This window comes from Zootermopsis nevadensis, unplaced genomic scaffold (genome assembly GCF_977971745.1).
Source record: "Zootermopsis nevadensis isolate Lab colony 2312 unplaced genomic scaffold, Znev_1.0 Znev_ptg000021l, whole genome shotgun sequence".
Lineage (NCBI taxonomy): Eukaryota > Metazoa > Arthropoda > Insecta > Blattodea > Termopsidae > Zootermopsis > Zootermopsis nevadensis.
Window position 1 is genome coordinate 6,083,956 of NW_028259153.1, and position 18,782 is coordinate 6,102,737.

The window sequence follows — 18,782 nt, forward strand, 5'->3', positions numbered from 1 at the left end:
TTGGATATACTAATTAATGCATTTTCTATAATTGGCCCGTATATAACAGGAGGTCATCCCGTCCAAAGAATTTGGTTGGTTGGTTCTCTGAGGTTTGAACCCAGAGGGGGTGGGACGCTTCGTCAAACACTCAGTCTGCAAATATGGACCGACAATGGTCAGCTTTTATGTGAACACCTGCGTGGATAACAAAGCAAGAAAAATTGTCAGTGGAAACACGGTTCCGGAGAATTAGACGTAAATACGTCATAACTGCTTTACAATTGAGTAAAGTTTGATTAAGACATTGCTTATTTAACTTGAATTAGTTACGCTTAAGATGGGTCTGTGGTAGATGAATGTAATGTTTTATAGGTAACAACAATGCCGAGTAAACAGATGACGTTTCCTAGGTAACCATTGTTATCAGATGTTACACATTTTCCTGTCACTTTTTCGTTACACATTTTTGCGGAATGAATCTTCCGTATAGACGTATTTACGTCAAAATCAGTGGAATTTCTAACCCACGCCTGCAACAATCTTGGCTGAGCATGCCATAAGGCTCTTTTCTCGTTTCCTATGCATGCAGTATAATTGAATGAATGAACCGTATTGCACTCCATTCCTTTACCCAAGAAACTAATTGTTAAGTCATCTGTTTACTCGGCATTGTTGTGTTTCATTATCGCCGTCAACAATCCATTCGTTATTGCGGAAAGATGAATCGCTTGTAGAAGAAGTGCGTCGTAGAGTAGATAATTTTGTGCTGTTAAAATCCTCTTAGAATATCACAATTACTTATCTTATATAAGAATTATTGAGAAGTCTGTGAAACTCCATTTTAGTTTTGATTAAATCGATCATTGACGGTGGACGTCGTGGTCTCGTACAACTGAACAAAGTTTGAGGTAATGGATTCCTATTTATTATTATTGTTCTTCACATTTAATGTTTTTATGTGCATTATTTATCTCGTGTAAGGGAATTAGACTTGTCTTCTTTTTAACATAATTTAAAGTAATGTTGCATTGACTTCTGTTTGTTCACGGCATCATTGATAATAAAAGAATATTCCAGTAGGCAATTAACTTTTTACAATTTTTAAGAAATAAAACGTGTTTCGTAGCCCAGAATCTTAATAAAAATATGTCGATACTAAGAAGTGGGGTTTATATTCTGAACAATAATTCTAACACTTTACAATTCCTGATACATCGACATTATTAAAGCGTTTTAGGGAACTCGGAAGAATTTTTATTTCGGTTTTACAAGCCTAATTATCGACGAATCTCCCTACAACAGCAGATTAAATCAGGGGAATGTTTGCTATTATTGAGTGCAAAGTATTTATGGGTGCAAAACTTAGTCTTTCACTTTGAGGGAGGAACATAGACTGAGGGCCTCTGAGAACTTGTTGTTGAGGAAGATGTCTGGACCCAAAACGAGAGTGGGACAGATAATTGAGAAAAGTGAATGACGAGCTCCTCACCCAATGTTGTTAGGGGGAGTTGAGTGTTTACAAGGCCTGAAGGGAGGAGACCGCTGGGAAGACCTCAGCGTGGGTGGCAGGATAACATTAAGATGGATCTTAGGGAGATGGGACTCGATGTAGCGAATTGGCTTTCCGAACACGATAATGAATCTTCTGGTTCAGCAAAGGAAGTGGGCTGTTCTTTGACGAGATGAGTACCAATCGACTTTTCACAGAATATCTTGCTCATTGCAGTGTTTGTGTAGTGATCTACGCATGCGTTAGAACAACTTAGAACCTTTTTTACTGTTCCCAACTGTAATTCTCGCGTTAATTGATAAATTTAAATTACATCTTGTGCTTGTAGTGTATATAAATTTGTAATTTAGGCAGAAAGGTCCTTAATTATGTAAACTGTTAAGCACTTTTAGTTCTACAGAGAGAGAAGAACTCGAAAATTTTATGCTTATGAAAAGGCGAAAACTTCTTTTTCCAAAATTTATTTAACTGCCTGGTTCTGCATCAAAGGTCACGCAATTTCTATGGCATATTTTTGTCGTAATTTTTTTAAAATCGGTTCACCAGAATAGAAGCATCTAAGACTTTATGGATTACATTGATGTTTTATACGTAATGTCTACGTAGTTTACATATAAGGAGATTTAAATTATGCGAGTAATGACAAACACGCGGCATGACTTAATATTGCCTGAATCAGTCACATCTTCGGGGTGATTTAGCCAAGAAGAGTGAGATTGGCGGGGCATGTTTTAATGCATGGATGGGGCAAGAGGTGTGCACCGGGTATTGGTCGGGAAGCCTGAGGGTAAGAGAACGCTGGCGAGACCTAGACGTAGATGGGAGGATAATCTCAGGCGGGATCAATGGGAGATAGCAGTCGAAGGAGACTGGATTTTGTTGGCCCAGGGCAGTGTCCGGTGGAGGTCTTTGGTTAATTCGGTGATGAACCTTCGGGTTCGGTAAGCCGTCTATGAAGTTACTTAGATCAGTCACATTTAGAGCTTTGTCGTTTTGTATTGAATCTCAACAGGCATTTCTATAACAAAGAAACAAACTGAGTCCATGGAGCGGAAGCCCTGCTTGAGAATCTAACAGTAGCCCAGGTGATCAAATGTCTCGCATTTTATGAAACAAGAAGTTTCATGATCGTGTTTACAAGACTCCGCCTCTAAGCCTCATCCACTAGCCACACTTTCATACCACATGTCTCTAAGATCGATTTTAATATTATCCCAGCAACGTATAGGACTTTAAAGTGACCTTTTCCTTTCAGGTCTACCGATTAAAAAGTTGCATTTCTTGTCTCTGCCATGTGTTCTACAAGCCCAGCCCATCTAATCATCCTCGATCAGACAGCCTACAATTTATTAATTAGTGAAGAGACCTATAAAGCTCCATATTATGCAATTTTCGCCATTCTGCTCTCCGGACCAGATATTCTTCTCAGTATCTTGTTCCCTCTCAGTCACTCCCAGTTGATGTGCACACGCATCAGTGTGAAGAAAAACTTGTAACAGCGATCGACTGTCTTTTCAGGAGATGGAGGTTAAGCGAGAAAGCGGCTGTCCTGAGCAAGATGGCGGCAGGTGCACGTGCACCAAAGCATTGGTCCGTCTGAACGAGCTGAGAGAGAGGAACTTCTTGTGTGACGCGGTGTTGAGGTCGGAGGACGGCGGCGTCTTTCGAGTCCACAGAGTGATTCTGTCGATGCACAGCGAATATTTCAGGTTTATTCATTTACTGACGTGGTTTATTAACACGTGAATTAAGGACACAAGAGACGTCGATTCGTATGTGAAATGTTTTATCCCTTTGATGCAGAAACCTGTATTTTTATATGGCTGAATGTCTTTTGTTATTTGAACATTGTCATGAAATCTCACGGCGCCGTAGAAACTGAGTGGCACATCAGACGTACTTACTGCCTTCTTTCCTTGATGATGGAGGCAGTAAGCGCTTCTGAAACGTCCGATAATTTCTACGAGACAACACGAAGCAACATCGCAGAAGACGTACGTGGTCTTTTGTACTAACTTTTAAGTGCGGTTGTACCAAGGTGACAGTCAATCGATCTGGTGGGAAAAATAGAAACATTCCCTTTCCAAATCGTCTTGGATTTAATTCATAAAGACGACCGACAAAGTCCAGAAGAAAGTTGGTAATGCCCGGAACATTGAAAGTTGCTGTGTGTTGCTCTGACTGAAATATAACAAACTGTAACAAAGATCTTCGCGAGAAATGTTTCATTGGTAGGAGAATCTCGATCGAGAATTTGTGCAAACGTTATTTTGCTTTTGTTTTAAATAAAGACGTTTCTTACGTCTTGTTACGAGCTGTGCCCCTTTTCCAGTTTTCCAACACCGAAATCTTTCCGTTTGTCTTGCACTGAAAATCCCTTAATTTGTAATAGGAAATTGTTTGTTTCTTAAAGGCCTCGTAGAAACATCGGCTTTTCTTTTCAGTTGTTTATTGTCGGGAAAATGTTTTTACAGAACAAATAGATTTCATATTACGAACTGATCAATCAGTGGAATGTACAGCCCGCGATGTATGTTGAAATATTATTTGGCTTTAAAATTTCTGTAGTTGTTATAACCTAAGACATCTCTTGAAGGAGTCAAGGTTATGTAAGAAACGAGGGTGGCCATTCTATAGTTCAAATGTTCGCTGCTGGATTTCCGATTTGTAAATTATATTCTGTTAGGCCTACGCAGGCCCTTCACCCAATCGCAGTTAATCCGGTCCCATTCGTACTTATTCTTAGTGTTTTTTAATTATTCAGGTAACACAAATTCATCCACCACATTGACGATAGAATACTTTTATTTGGCTACGTGAGTCATAAAAACTTAAACTTTGTGAGCATGACTTGTAATTTTCTGCTCGCCGTTTCTCCAAATCGACGTTTCAGGACCCTCTTCACGACATCACTGCACACCAGTGAGGAGACTGATGTTTTCCTCCACGGAGTCAGCTCAGACGTGATGACCCAGATACTGGATTATGTTTATTCTCGCGAAGTGGACATCCGCTCCGACAACGCGCGTCAGCTGCTCGAGACGGCTGACTACTTGTGTATACCGGACGTTACTGAACTCTGCTGCGACTTCCTCATGGACGCGATGGACGCCGACAACTGTATCGGCATCTTGCGTGTCGCAAGGTAATTGATGTTAATTTGTCATTTGCTGTGACGCCAGCCTTCGTCACTGGAGCGAATGACCTTTACTCAAGACAGCAGCCGGGTTGGAGATTAAATTCTCTGACTGAGGACTCAGCAAATAATTATGTTTGACGGGTTATTATTAACGTCCCTGTAATTTAAGTTTTCTGATTAACTGCATATGTTTTGATAGTCATTATGAACAGCAGATGAATAATTTCACCATATGGAACGTTAATCGCGACACAATGCAGGGTCACAATTATCTCTCTCTTCCTTTCCTTTTTTCTTTCTTTCTTTCTCTGCGGCATTCCTTGCTTCTTGCACAATCCTCTCAACACCAAAATCAACATTCAGCCCCATATCTTTCTGCATACAGCAAAACCTCTGTCAACCCAACCGAGCCTCGATTATCCGATTCCCGCATTAAGCGACCGAATTTCAACCAGATTGGTTGTGATTGGATTCCACCGGCGAAAGTGCATAAAGCGATGTCCACGCGGTACAGTTCATTGGTCTAACCTCACCCCAGATTTGCTGATTATTATGAACACTTCAAGATATTTAGAGAATTGGTTATTATGCGGCAAAGACAAAGACCAACCCACTGGGTCCCGTAGAAGCTGAACTCTTACTCCTTCTTGTTCAGGACAACATAGCAAGCAAATCAACTGATATCGGCAGAATCACACCAGAACCTCCAGTTCATGCGATGGACAGAGTGACTGATAAATTCACTCTTTTAGTACAGGGACTCCCTCGAACAGCGCTCACGAGTGACTTTTGCCGTCGGCTTGTGCGTGCGACACGTCCGCATCATTCGCTGGCGACTAAAATCTGTATTGAGTCTCTACTTATTTGTTCAATTCCATGACCACGTTCCCCTTTCCCTCGTACATTTGACCCGCGGTTCCCCTCATATAGTCCGATTACACAAGGTTTCACAACACACGCAGTTACCAAAACGTCGTTTCGCTTCGGTTAAAGACAGAATTCAAAATTCTACACCGTGCCCTTATTTCAACTTATAACCTTATCTCGAGGACGAGCGGGCATTGCCTGGGAACCTTCAGAGCCGAAAACTTTCTGTTTTGTCACGGTTAAACGGAGCGTATCTCAGCGTTGCCTCTCCACGTGTCTGCGCTCAGCTTCGCTCATTCGGGCTCCAAAAGGCTAAGGTAAAAACTTCAGGCGGAATACTGTGGTCTGCAAGCGAATGAGAATCCAGTTCTTCCTGCGGTGGTTCAATGTGTCAGAGTTCGAAGAAGATCGAATCTGAGTCGGTTCTTACCCTCGCTGTCGCAGGTCTCACTTCTGCGCCGACCTCGAGACTCACGCTCGTAGCTTCGTTCTGCGCCAATTCGTGGAAGTGTCCCAGCAGAGCGAAGAACTGCTGGAACTGCCTGTAGAGGAGCTGCAAGCGATAATCGAGGCCGATGAACTGAACGTGAAGGACGAGACATTTGTGTGGGAGTGCATTCTCCGGTGGATCAACCACGACCCGGACAACAGGAAAGGTCACATCGCGGACCTTTTGAAGGGCGTCAGACTGGGACTCCTTGACGCAAAATTTTTCAAGAAGAAGGTCAGTATGCCCCTGAAATCGTGGATGTTTATGGAAACTGAAACCCGCATTTTAATTCCATATTCGCACTTGTTCGTAACTAATTAATGCAAATTGTGAGCCTTTTTCTTCGTCACGTGTAAACCCGTCTGTCTGTCTGTCCGCAGTTCCAGCTCGTTCATTAGATTTAATACTGATACGTTTTAACAGAATCTGTTGACACATTCCAATTCTGTTTACAATCTTACGACAACATCGTGAAATTTACACAATGATTTGAATGCCTTATTCCGATCAAAATTTGCTGCGTAAGAAATTCCCAAATTGCTTTAGATTCCATTGCCACAATAACTACCTGTAGTATGTCGCTGGTAACACGCTCGCATACGCGTGTGGTATCAAACACATCAAAACAGACTACGACATCCAGTTCGATCAAAAACAATATTTACAAGACAAAATAAACCCGAAGAACACAAACCATGAGCAACTATTAAAACATATGTGCAAAATAAATATTCGATTCGACCTCTTATGCAGAAATGTGGTTGGCGTTAATAATCGTCCTTTATTCATCGTCTGTGCTACAATCTTTGATTGAAGTCTCAGCTTATATTAAGATCCATTACGTGTTTTAGTTCAACTATAGCATTCCACCGTCAACTGCATTCAAACGTCCACTCAGCTTGAATAGCAAAATCCTCCAACAGACAAATCACGTCTTATGGCGCAGCGTTCTACTTAACCAAAGATCCTACTGCCATAAGAAGCGGGTCTTAGCTGCTATAACAATTTCACGCATCTCAGACGATATATATATATATATATATATAGTCAACCCGAGATGACATCAGCGTGATAATCTTCAGCTTATTGACCACATAGGGACAACAGATATCGGAAAAGTTCAGCAAGATAGATTCGTTTTACCTCCAAGAGTAAATTAACCGAGGGGCTTCAAACTCATAGACAGCTCTAACATTCTAATATTTTAACCGTCATCTCACGAAGCAGCCATATTTCTTTTTCCATTTCATCATGCGCTTTAACCCGAGAGGAAAAAAGTTTCTACTCTAAGTCAAATGCCCTGTGATTTCAGCCACTCACCTCTCACTTAATGCGTGTGAAACAATCGCACGGATCCATGAAAAAGTTATCTACTTCAAATGTTTTTACAATTTAGCATTCTTATCTACTAGTTTGGAACACTTAAAGAGAACCACCTGATGATGACTAATTAAGGTCGAAACATGCAATGGCTCGTAATAGACATCGAGCCCATAATCACACGATGTTCTGTTGACGGGCCTTCCACCCAACCATCAACATGCAGAAGGTTGCCTCCCTTGACACTCGAAGCAACTAATTGTCATAATTTTCTTTCGATGCTACGTAATTTTGACGATTAATTAAAGTTATCGAATCAAAAAGAATGTGGTTATCGCAGCGTGCATTTCGCACGGGAGAGACGAGAAATAAAATACAGTTTTTGAATGTAACTCAAAATGAAACCCTTACTGAAGTATTTCACTTTCGGTTGAAACACATTTCAATAGTTTTCTCAAAGATCGATTTAACTTTGTTTTCGCTTCTCTCCTCAAACTGTGCATTTTTTAAGAGCGTCGTTGCATACACCAAAAAACACATTTTCCTGTATATGTCACAGTCTATTTCGGTGATTTCCCAACCAAATTATGTGTGAATTTCTTGTCTCGTCTGGAATGGAACATGGCATCCCTTCCTAAAAGTTCATAAGGTTCACATTGAACTGTTCAACAGGTAATAAAACACCGGTACGTGAGGAAGAATAAGGCGTGCAGACCCGTGATCTCGGAGACGCTCAAATTCCTGGACGACGCGAAAAGGTTGTCGAAGGACGACAAAGACTTCATGACACCAAGGATTGCCCGCCCGCGAATCCCACGGGACATTCTATTTGCTGTTGGTGGGCGTTGCGACGATGACCCTACAGATGTTATCGAAGCGTACGACGCACGAGCAGACCGGTGGACTGTGGTGAGTTGCGTAAAATTTCTACTCTTACCGTGCCTTGTTAAATGACGCCACCGAGAAAAACTTCTTTTCCTTATTGTTACTAAGTAATTGTTTATTTAAGCTTAATCACAAGCACCTCTTAGCCTCTTTATTTCGTGTTCGTTTATTTCCATTGCACTGAACGCTTTTTTAAGAGAAGCTCCAAAAACATGAATTAAAAAGAATAAATAAATTACTCAAATGCTGAGTCTCGTGTAAAATGTAAGTTCTAATAAGATTCAACGAAGAATGTGAAGTTTGCCTTAAATACCGTTTACAATAAGCGTCCTACTTCAACTGTCATGGCAACCTGTCTGCTGATTTTAGACATCGTTGATCGTCAGTGGATTTTAACGGAATAAATGAAGCACTGATCAATGTCAATGTCGGCCATCTGCGTGGTCACGCCTCGTGAATTAGAAGGCTTTGGGGTGGGGTGGGGGACGTACTGCCTCCTCCTTTGCGTCGATAATACCCAAAACACCAACATCTGTCTTTGCCATCTTACGAACGTGAAATATCAGCTGTTGATCAGAAATTGATTCTACGTTTGTCTGTCGAACTTGACGAGAGCTTCTCTTCGGGTCTTCCTGTTTCCACCTTCGCTCCAAGTTAATTTCTCGTGGTCTTTGTCGAGTGCCGCCCTCCAGGTTGTAGCAATTTCGGTCCACTGTTGGGGGTTGTACCTCTGCTCCGGTGGTTGGTCGCTTGGACTCTAATGTAAGGACTTCACTTCAGTAGACCGAATGACCCAAAGAAACATAAAGCCATAACTTGTCGTTCCTGCAGGTGGAGGGGGTCGACTCGATCGGTCCGCGAGCCTACCATGGCACGGCAGTGGTCGGTTTCGACATTTACGTCATCGGTGGTTGCAACGGCGAGGAAGTCTTAAGCTCATGTCTTTGCTTCAACGCTGTTACGAAGACATGCCGCGAGGTGGCGCCTATGCATGAATGCAGGTAAGAAGCAGATCGGTAACTAAGGAACTCCTTGTAGCAGAGTCCTTCTTCAAAAGCTGATAGTCGCTGTCTTAGTCAAGATATAAATGTGGGCAGGGGATGTAAAATTGTACCACTCACATACAGGAGCATCGAGCAAAGTTTGAATAGGTAGGAGGACTTTTGCGACAAAGTTGGTTATAAGAATACGATTTGCTTGTTAATTCATTTGAGTTACGATTTAACAACGACGAGCGAACAATTGCGTTCTGCGAGAGGAAATGTATCTGAATCAGCAATAAATGAGCATAGCAGAGCTTGTACTTTTTTCGTTTCAGATACAAATTAAGTGTGGCAGTTCTGCGAGGTTCAGTGTACGCCATGGGCGGTAGCGATTTTTATGTTTATCACAGAACGGCGGAAAGATACGACCCCAAGACGAACCAGTGGTCTTTGATCGCTCCCATGAACACAAGCCGATACAAAGGAAGTGCGGCTGCACTGAATGGTACGTAAATCCTGTGAAACAGAAATTTGTGAGTTAGTGCAGAAGGCGAGGCGTCTGTCTGTCTGTCCGCGTGTGTGAACGCAAGAACGGTTGAAGGAATCGCAGTATTTGAGGTTCTCACGGCGGGGATTACGAAGATGGCCGTCGTTTGGCTTCCGCTGACGTTTCAGACGAACATTATGCCTTCATCTTCAAGGCATTCCTCCTCGCTCTTGATCTTAGTTTCCCTCCCTCCATCGTCCCATATTCTTTCATTATCCCTTTCTTTTATCCGCGCTACGGACTTCGTTATTTCACAGACTGCAACGGCTTGAAGTTCCGAGTGCGTGATGGTTTCTTCTGCTCTCGTGAGCTGTCCCTGTGCGTCGTCTTCTGCCTTTTTTAGTGTGCACTAGGAGTGAATGCAAACAACCATCAAACTCTCAAACTGGCTCTCAAATAATACAGATGTAATATGTTTTTGAGACAGTCAATAATCTCACGTAAATATCGCATTATATTATAAACGTAGGGCACCTTTTAGCAGCTCGTTCCGTACATCTCTGGTACCAAATTAAAAAAAAATCGTTTCACAGAAGATGTAACTTACCATCATTTGCATTATGCATTAATTTAAGCACTTTACGCTGTTTATATTAAATTTTATCAGTTAAACTAATTTCCTTTGAGACGCTGATTGTCTGCATTCGAAACAAAGAAACAGATGAACAGAGACGGCCGTGTCTGTGCAGTTTCTGTGACTCGAAGGGGGACTTAATTGATTTACAAGTTTAAGTACGGATTGTCCCATGTCTGTGCTCTGCACGGAGCAGTTTAATGCCTCTACCTAAATCAAATATGTGTACAGTTCGTGTCATTTAGCTAATTTGTTTTTACAGACAAAATATACGTCGCTGGTGGAATTGATAGTACATTTTCGTGTATAAACTCGGTGGAAATTTATGACCCGGAAAACGACCAGTGGACGTTCGTTGCTCCAATGCATTCTGGACGTTGGTCTTTTTCTTTCGTCGCCTTCCATGGCTTCCTGTACGCCCTGGGTGAGAACTCTGGACATTCTGAGTGATGTTCCTCTATCATTTTTACAGAACTTGCTATTGTGAAATGTTTTCCTGGTTTTCTCTGAGTGACTGAGATTTTATGAACAGAATTTTTCTCCCGTCATCACAGAGTTAGTTTGTCGGTAATTTTAACCCCGATTCGTGGTTTCGATTAAATTCTTCACAAAGAGCACTTAACTAACTAACTAACTAACATCGCACAATCTCTTGTGGTATCCAAAGTAACGTAAGCCCCATTTGTCACGGTCCCAGTTTTAAAGGTAAATATTTTGTTCTTTTAGCAAGGAAATTTCAGTTTGCCGCGCTGTTATCCCCAAAAAGCCGATGGTTTAAAACAGTCCCTTCGCAGTCTTTGCTTCAAGTACGAAAATAAAGTTGTAGCTGTTCCTGGTGCTAATACTGACAATGCAAGAGGGAATGAATTTTCTTTGTTGTATTTCATTCATTCGTTCCGTTTACGGAATAACAAATTTTAAGAGCGTAAAGACGGACGGAGTGTGAAGCATCGAAGTTACGGGAAATACAAACATCTAGAAATTTGTATTTGGTAATCTTGAAGAAAAGATACCACTTGTGATACATTGGCGTAAAAGGAAGGATAATATTAAAATGTTTTAAGTAACTCGAGTATTTGGAAAGGGTTCAACTACAGACATTTGTGAATAAGGTGATGAATCTTGTGGTTCTATAAAGTTCAAACATTTTGTGGCCATTTGACAAAGTAATGAATATCAAGACGGGCCCCACTGAATGGGGTTAGCATAAGTTTCGTTTGGCAGCTTTTTTATATGCTGTGACCTGTTACTGAATGTGTGTGTGTGCAGGAGGACTCAGCGAGACATCAAATAAGCTCAGTACCGAAAAGTACGACCCTGCAAAAGACACGTGGACCAAAATCCCTTGCATGAAGTACTATTCAGGTTACGCAGAAGTGATGGACGATATGATCTTCGTTATCTGTAATTATTATAACCAGGTCGACTTCTTCCCCCACGTCACATGTTTCAATGACAAGGAAAATCGAAGGTTTGTTTCTTTGTATGATTGTTCAGGGCTGTATAATCACAAACTGTTACTTTCTAAAAGCTCTAGGAAGTGAATCATTTCCGGTCAATGTATCCGCGATCTTGCGGATGCAGAGCCTTGTAGTGTCGAAGAAACTGACCGACGTTTCAGAGGTTCATACTGCTTACTCAGGGCCTTGATACAACGCGCGAAAAGTGTTTGAGAGGAAGGGGGTAGAATGAACGCAGGCAGGGCGATGTTGCGGACAAGCAGAATCTATAAAGCAGAGAGCAAATGACTAGAAAATGCTAATCAGACGTAAGCCGTGACTGCATTAATAAGAAGCTCTTTGACTAAGTTTCTTTGATCAGTGGCTCTCTCTTGGGAAGGAAGTGTCTGGCGTTCAGCACATCAGCATCGCCATAATCATAGGATTTCATCAAAGTGTTAGGCCAGTTTCAGGTTTAACGACGCGTATCAGTCTCATGTTTCCATTTCTGACGGAAGTTTATTTAAAAATGGCTTTCTCTTGGCGTGTTTCACCACGCAGTCTCCTGAAATCTGTTGACGGAGTGAGTAAGCAGCTCCAAAAACATCTCAGAAGACAAATTTATTCATACTTGTTTGTGCAAGAGTCAGAATTTACACAGAAATTCATTTTATTATGGTTTTTGTCTGTCTTGCGTGTAGCAGAACTATTTTTGGTGGAACAAATTTTTTTTTCAAAATTTATTGCTAAAAGAGGAACATATTGTCATCGACGCATGTCTCCAACAAAACACGTGTATCTCTCCAAAGAAAGCGTGTGATTAAATTTATTATTCAGACCGAAGCAAATGGTTTAATGAAGTTTACCAAACGTATCTAATGCAGAACAGGAGTCATTTGACAGCATTTTAAAATAGTCATAACCTCTCCCTCCACTTCGATGTAATACAATGTTTTACGTTATAATAACACGCTGGCTCATGTTATGTGTGCATCTGAGTAAGGGAAAGATCACGTGGGAACTGTTCTGAAATATGGTGAGGCATTGAATTCCGATTGGGGGAATTTCTGTTAAGGTTGTCAGGAAACAAATTATAAGCAACGACATTTCGGTGGAAGCTGTGCCCTTAGCTTCAAGCAGTTTTCCATTCAATCCAAAGACAGAGCCAACCAATCAGACATGGATATTTTTAGGGCAAAACATTTTACGACTCCCAAAGATAATTCTTTTTTTCTTATTCTACATCGAAATCTCTGATATTTTAGAACCCCAAAAGTAAAAGTATATATATATATATATATATATATACACATATTTTCTGTAACTGTATCCGCGAAATGTGGTAAAAATTGTCTTGAGTGTCGATAACATTGATAGATGATGAAAGATTGTTTGTTTCCACTTTTAATATTTCCAATTTCAGGCACAAGGCGGCAGACATGAATGTTCGTAGATCCGGGACGTCGATTTGTGTCATCAGGAACTTACCGAATGCAAGCGACTACGCCTACAAGCACAGAGACAAATCGATGGAGGCGAAATGCAAAGAAATGTTGGATTCGGAATGTAACCGTCCTTCGGCGGATGTAGCCACGGGTTCGAACCTAGTAGCTAGGCCGGCGCTGGTGCGGTTAAAACGTTTGTTACTTCGGTGCGCGGAGAGGGTTAAAGGTTTTCTCAGGATACCTTGACATAGGGTCAGTCGGTGGGCGAGGATCTCCGACTCTCAGGGAAAATACGGAGAGACCTTAATTGGAGCGGCGCTCGCGGGAGGGCAGCGAAGTCGCTGAGCTGGTACAATTCTTGACGACAAAGTTGTTGTTGTTGTTGAAATCACTCAATTTATTCACGAATTGAGACACTGATGCAAAGACACAATTATTTTGATATTCAGAGAGTGCAATGAATCGGCTGTTTATGTACTGAAACTTTGCGAACAGAACGCGTCTGCACGACTTGAAGACCGACATTTTTAGAGACCCCGCAACAACACAAACGCGCTATAAATACCCCCGCAACTTAAATTTTCTATTTAATATGGCGATCCGATTCGTCCCTCAAAATCACCCCATGACGTCGCAAACGCTCCGAAAAGCCACATTCGAAATTCATTGGTCCCAGTCGCAGTGAGGCGACTGTTCTAGGGCAAACATTATTCTATATCTGGAAAGGCTTAAGTTTTCGCCTCGTAAACAACTTTTACGAGGCGAAAGCTTTGTGAGTGTCACGGAAGGTCTCGAGGAAAGACGTTCAAGCGACTGACTGTCGCTACTCTCTTCAAATTTAATACATTAATCAATGCCAAAAATCATAAAATCAATCACATTTGGATGACGTAAGGCGTTCCAAATATCATCTCTTCGCGCCTCCTTCGTTTGTATAAACAGGATTAATACGCCAAAGCCTGGTTTACCCTTTTCATCTTAACTTTCAGTCCGTTAAGGAGTTGAACTATGAACCTGGACTGGTACAGGAAAATCAGTAGTTTGCAGTTTATTACACCCAAGATGAACACATTCATTTTAATTTCTTTCCTTACAAAAATAATGTAGAAAACTAAGAATTGATGTAGGAGCTACAAAAAATCAAATAAAGAGAAATATTGTTTGCAGCAAAAAAGGAAAAATTATTTCGCCTCGTTGTTTTCTGCTCAAGAAGTCTTATTGAAATTAATTATTTTACAGACGTTTATTTTTATCTAAAATATTACCATTCATCAACACACAGCAGTTTCACCTTGCGTCTTGTATTAAATAAATCCACTTGTGGCGACATGTTTCGAGTTACGAAACCGTCTTCATGGTATTAGGGGAAGATTCATGAACATCGTTTACAAAAACGTCATTACGAAGGCAACAGACTGTGAATCTTGTATCGATTTCTGATCTACGTGTGCTATTTAAAAAAAGTTGCAAAATTACATTTGGCTGATTTGCCCCAATATACCGGATAATTTTGCCATATGCCTGAGGAAGAACCAACTGTAATCGTCTAGCCATGAGGTCGAGCTCGGACTATGACCACCCATCAAGGATGAAATAATGTTTCCGTTTTCAATGCATTCACTCCCGCACATGACGCGAAGGGTCAGGGGAACATTTGTCATTGTCGGCTGTCCTTTCGAAAAATCCACATCCAAGAAGTTCAAAACATCTTGTAACTGGCCATTGCAGTATTTCACCCCTGGGAGGTCGGACCCCAATTAATTGGGTTTATGCAAAAGTAGGCATAAGTGACCTAGCGTCACCACGCGACGTTAACTGTCAGAGTTGACCTCAGGTATCGAACCGACCAATCAGAGACTTGAATTTAAAATATTCCACCAATCAGAAAACTAAGCGGGAAGTCCAACCAATGATGTTACAAAATTTCAGATTTCGGAATGAGTGGGAGAAATTAATATATTTGAGACGCAGACTTCTTTTGAGAGGAATCGGCAGTTGTTGCAAGTTGAAACGGTATCACGGACTCATCGGTGTATTACATTGACTTTGACCAATATCGCGCGGAGAATTTAAATAAGCAATCACCTGAAAATAAATACCTAAAGCCTCAGCTGAGGCGATCTTTAATTAAATCCCGCAAACCCAGCAAAAGAGTCTCATAAATCCCTTCATCGAACCCGATCCCATCTTGGCAACAAAGCAAAGAAGAAGTGAACGGTTACACAACCTCTTCAAATGCCGTGAAGAAACAGGCGATGGTTTCAGTTAACAGATGTATTTCTTTATTCACGGTAATTTGTAAGGTACTTTTAAGTACTTTAATGAATAAACACAAAATATTACTACAAAATACACAAAACTAGGAACTTGATTTAAGTTAAGGCACATACGGAGTAATGGAAAAAAGAGACACCTCTAATCAAACGGGGAATTCGAACTCTTTAGGAGATAAAATCAAATACAGAATCAGCTTAACAGATCATAAACCGGGCCTGAAAGAATACTTCACGCCTTATAACTGCCTGGTACCTGGACAATACCTCACCAGAATGCGCCACCAACCAGGACGTGGTTAACATAACACATCATTTATTCCCGCCCGAGTCCATTGTGTTACAAGACAGAACAGTTTCATTTCTTCGAGGACACCAGCAGAATCTAAAGTTCTCACGGCGGTAAGAACGAAATTTCTTTCGTTCTGGTTTGACCACTGATCGGCGCTGCAACCAAGGACACAGTCGTCATCCTCCATCTTTCCTTCCTCAAGCACAGAAAAATCAATAATGTCCCGAAGTTCTTCGTCCGCCAGACGGCAGGAGTGTGTTGATGTAGACCGTGCACGCAGCTAGTTTCAGCTCGCAGACTCAGATAGCGCGCGTGTCAACACTTCCACTTCCTGTTCGTACAGCGGATGTAATGACGACGTATTTTGATTTGGCATGTAATTAGCAAATGGTCATTTTTGGGCCAACAACACAAAGTTTATTCGCGGGAAATCTGTTGTCTCGTCTCAGTAAATAAAGAAATAAATTAATGCCAGACTGCATGACAAAATATCCAAAAGACAGTCACCTTCGTTTTCCTTTGAATTTTAAGTTAATATTCTTTAACTATGCCGTTTTATAATGACTGTCAACTTATCGGTTCATAATTAATATATGATATAATGATTACCAGTCAATGGCCCATGAATATTGGTCATCTGGAGAGAAATTTTGACTGTAAAAGAGGCTTAGAGCCTGCCACTTCAAAACCATCGTCAGTATGGGCTTCTACTGCACATTTTTCACATAACTGGAAATCATTTAGAACTATCTAAACAAAAGACGGAGTCTAACGAAGGTTTATTGCGATTACATACGAAATTCTTTCGCACTAAAAGGGCTATAAGCTGTCTATTTCTTCTTCCTACTTATTAATTTCTGTTTTAATGGATCAGAGTCCTTCATCGGAATCCGATAGCAACTTACTCACTCAAGAAATCCACCGCCTTTCATTGAATCCAAAGGTTCATCACCGTGTTCACAAGATTATCCTTATTCAAATTCAACCCACTCTCTAACATTTAACTTCATTACAATCCATTTTAATATTATCCTACAACTTACTCTTATGTTTCAGGGTAAATTTAAAGTGTCATAGAAGATGCTGTTGAATTTACTTTTTCTTACAATCTCTGATTGATTAATTAGGTTAATGGACGTTTAATAACTTCACCTTAACCTCCATGTACCTAGATTTTAGGTTGTCCCCAGACATTGTGGCAAAGGGAAAGAGACCCCCGTCCTGCCAAGAATTGAAGCCCGAACGCCCAGTTCGTAGCTAGTAGCCTGAAAGAAACGTCGTGCCACTTCAGAGGCCCCAATCCGGATTGACGGAGGCGTTACTTATATACTTTGTATACCATCTTGGAAATTCAGCGGACGCCGACTTCCTTATGAGCTCGGCGTAAACCGTAGTCAGAAAAGTGGGGCGTACGCGATGCCTTTTCTATTTGTGTAACTTTTTTTTTTAATTCGAATCGTGTCATTGGAAAACAGAGACAGAACAACGGCGAACGAATAAAATGTACGGAGAAGAAACAGGGAAGGGGAATAGGAAAAGATGGAGATGTCATATTTGTTTTTATATGATATGTTCACTCCCTTTATCACTTTTTCCACCCCTGTTTCAAAACCGTAGACTCCAGATTCAGAATTTTCAGCTGTCTTGTTGTAGTGTCCGATTGGACATAGAAATATTTGGTAATTACGTGTTGACAGGAGAAGACTCCAGCGACGTGCCAGCACGTACAAGCAGCATTGAGGTCCTACGCAGAGGCACTCAAGAATTCAGTGTTGTCATCCCCGAATGTTAGCAATGAAATAAAAAGAACGTAGAATTTACTCAGTTCCAGCAACGGAGTAAGGAAATAAATTTGTATGTGCCATCATAAGATGCATTTTGTAGCTGTTAATAAGTCATTTAATCAGTTTCTGTCTGCGCTGATACAACTTCAGTAATCCTGATGCTGTAGAGTAGTGACAGCTCTTCGTCATAATTTAGAGGTCAACTTTTCTAACTGGAATTAGTTTTTAGGTTTTCTCAGTCCCTCGAGGCCAATGTCTTGAAGTAGGCATATTCTTCCCAGTCTATCACGATCATCCTGGCACCTGATATTCTGTGCAGCCGATGAAACGTAGGGACAAAGAATCTTTCTCTCCAGTGAACTGACATTTCACTCAACTTATCATTATAACACAGACATCTTTATCTGGGTAAAATGCGCTTAAAAACGGACAGGAGATATTATGCATGAAGCTAAAATTGTGTTACAATTCCATCAAATTTGAAGGTTCTGTCCCGGTGTGGGAATGCGAACTGTGTAGACAAATCCTGGCCACGTGAATGTTAAAACTAAATTTCCTCTTATGAAAATTAGTAGCAATGGGTATTGGATCACTTATGCTGGGCAAAACCCAGTTGGTCAACAACATTTTTACAGGGAGTGTGGCCACAGGCCCATTGGTGCAAAGAGTACCAAAAGAAATGTAAGGCAAGCCCCAAGCATACACTGGGTTACCTCCATTTTAGCTTCTTCATGTCCAAACTGAAGGATCGAGTTGAGAAGGCAAGTTCATGTATTCATTTTAGAGGTACCTTTTTGAGCAGAGATGTTTTATAGTTGCAAGCGTTGTTTGATTGATAAATAGAGATTTTAAAATCCCAGAGCGACTGAGATAAGGTAAGTACTGAGAGCGTGTTACTTGTACATAGTGCATTTGAGAGCTCATGTGACACGCATTAGAAAATTAAAGCAGTGGGTTCATTCATCTTTTGGCAAAATGAATTTTCTTTAAAGAATGCTTTGCAGTGAGGAACTCTGAAATTGGTTCTGTGCATTCCTTCCTCCACCAGCCACCTTGCTAGCATCTGATGGGATTTCTGTGTGTTTCTTTGTGGTATTTAAGTTTTTAGCAAATAAATTAATTTACAAGGAAAAAGAATGGGATTTTTTTTTAATATGGGTTGGGTCAGGTCCGGTGATATTCTTTGTGTGTCTCCATCTAGAGTATTTATTTTCTGTCTGTCATCATTCCTGCAGCTTTGTTCTTGGTCTCC

The 18,782-nt window shown here is 41.0% G+C and overlaps 1 protein-coding gene across 3 annotated transcripts; it reads left to right on the plus strand.

The window, feature by feature from the left end:
* The first annotated feature begins 680 nt into the window (after positions 1 to 680).
* LOC147873106 (kelch-like protein 10) lies at positions 681 to 14,345 on the plus strand. Of its 3 annotated transcripts, XM_087352367.1 has the most exons (10): positions 681 to 890; positions 3,011 to 3,201; positions 4,386 to 4,637; positions 5,943 to 6,222; positions 7,981 to 8,217; positions 9,025 to 9,194; positions 9,512 to 9,681; positions 10,560 to 10,721; positions 11,567 to 11,768; positions 13,160 to 14,345. In XM_087352367.1, exons 2-10 carry the CDS (start codon positions 3,014 to 3,016, stop codon positions 13,425 to 13,427), a joined length of 1,929 nt encoding a protein of 642 aa, XP_087208493.1. In that variant the 5' UTR covers positions 681 to 890; positions 3,011 to 3,013; the 3' UTR covers positions 13,428 to 14,345. The 3 variants fall into 3 exon arrangements, with proteins under 3 accessions (XP_087208493.1, XP_087208494.1, XP_087208495.1); XM_087352368.1 differs by lacking the exon at positions 10,560 to 10,721; XM_087352369.1 differs by lacking the exons at positions 10,560 to 10,721; positions 11,567 to 11,768 and having other exon boundaries at positions 13,160 to 13,317.
* The last annotated feature ends 4,437 nt before the right edge of the window (positions 14,346 to 18,782 follow it).

Bases quoted from the DNA above. Each gene is read 5' to 3' on its own strand.
- LOC147873106 (XM_087352367.1), top strand. From the start codon at position 3,014: ATGGAGGTTAAGCGAGAAAGCGGCTGTCCTGAGCAAGATGGCGGCAGG. The intron at 3,202-4,385 runs GTTTATTCATTT...TCGACGTTTCAG, and splicing joins ATGCACAGCGAATATTTCAG to GACCCTCTTCACGACATCAC. The intron at 10,722-11,566 runs GTGAGAACTCTG...GTGTGTGTGCAG, and splicing joins TGGCTTCCTGTACGCCCTGG to GAGGACTCAGCGAGACATCA.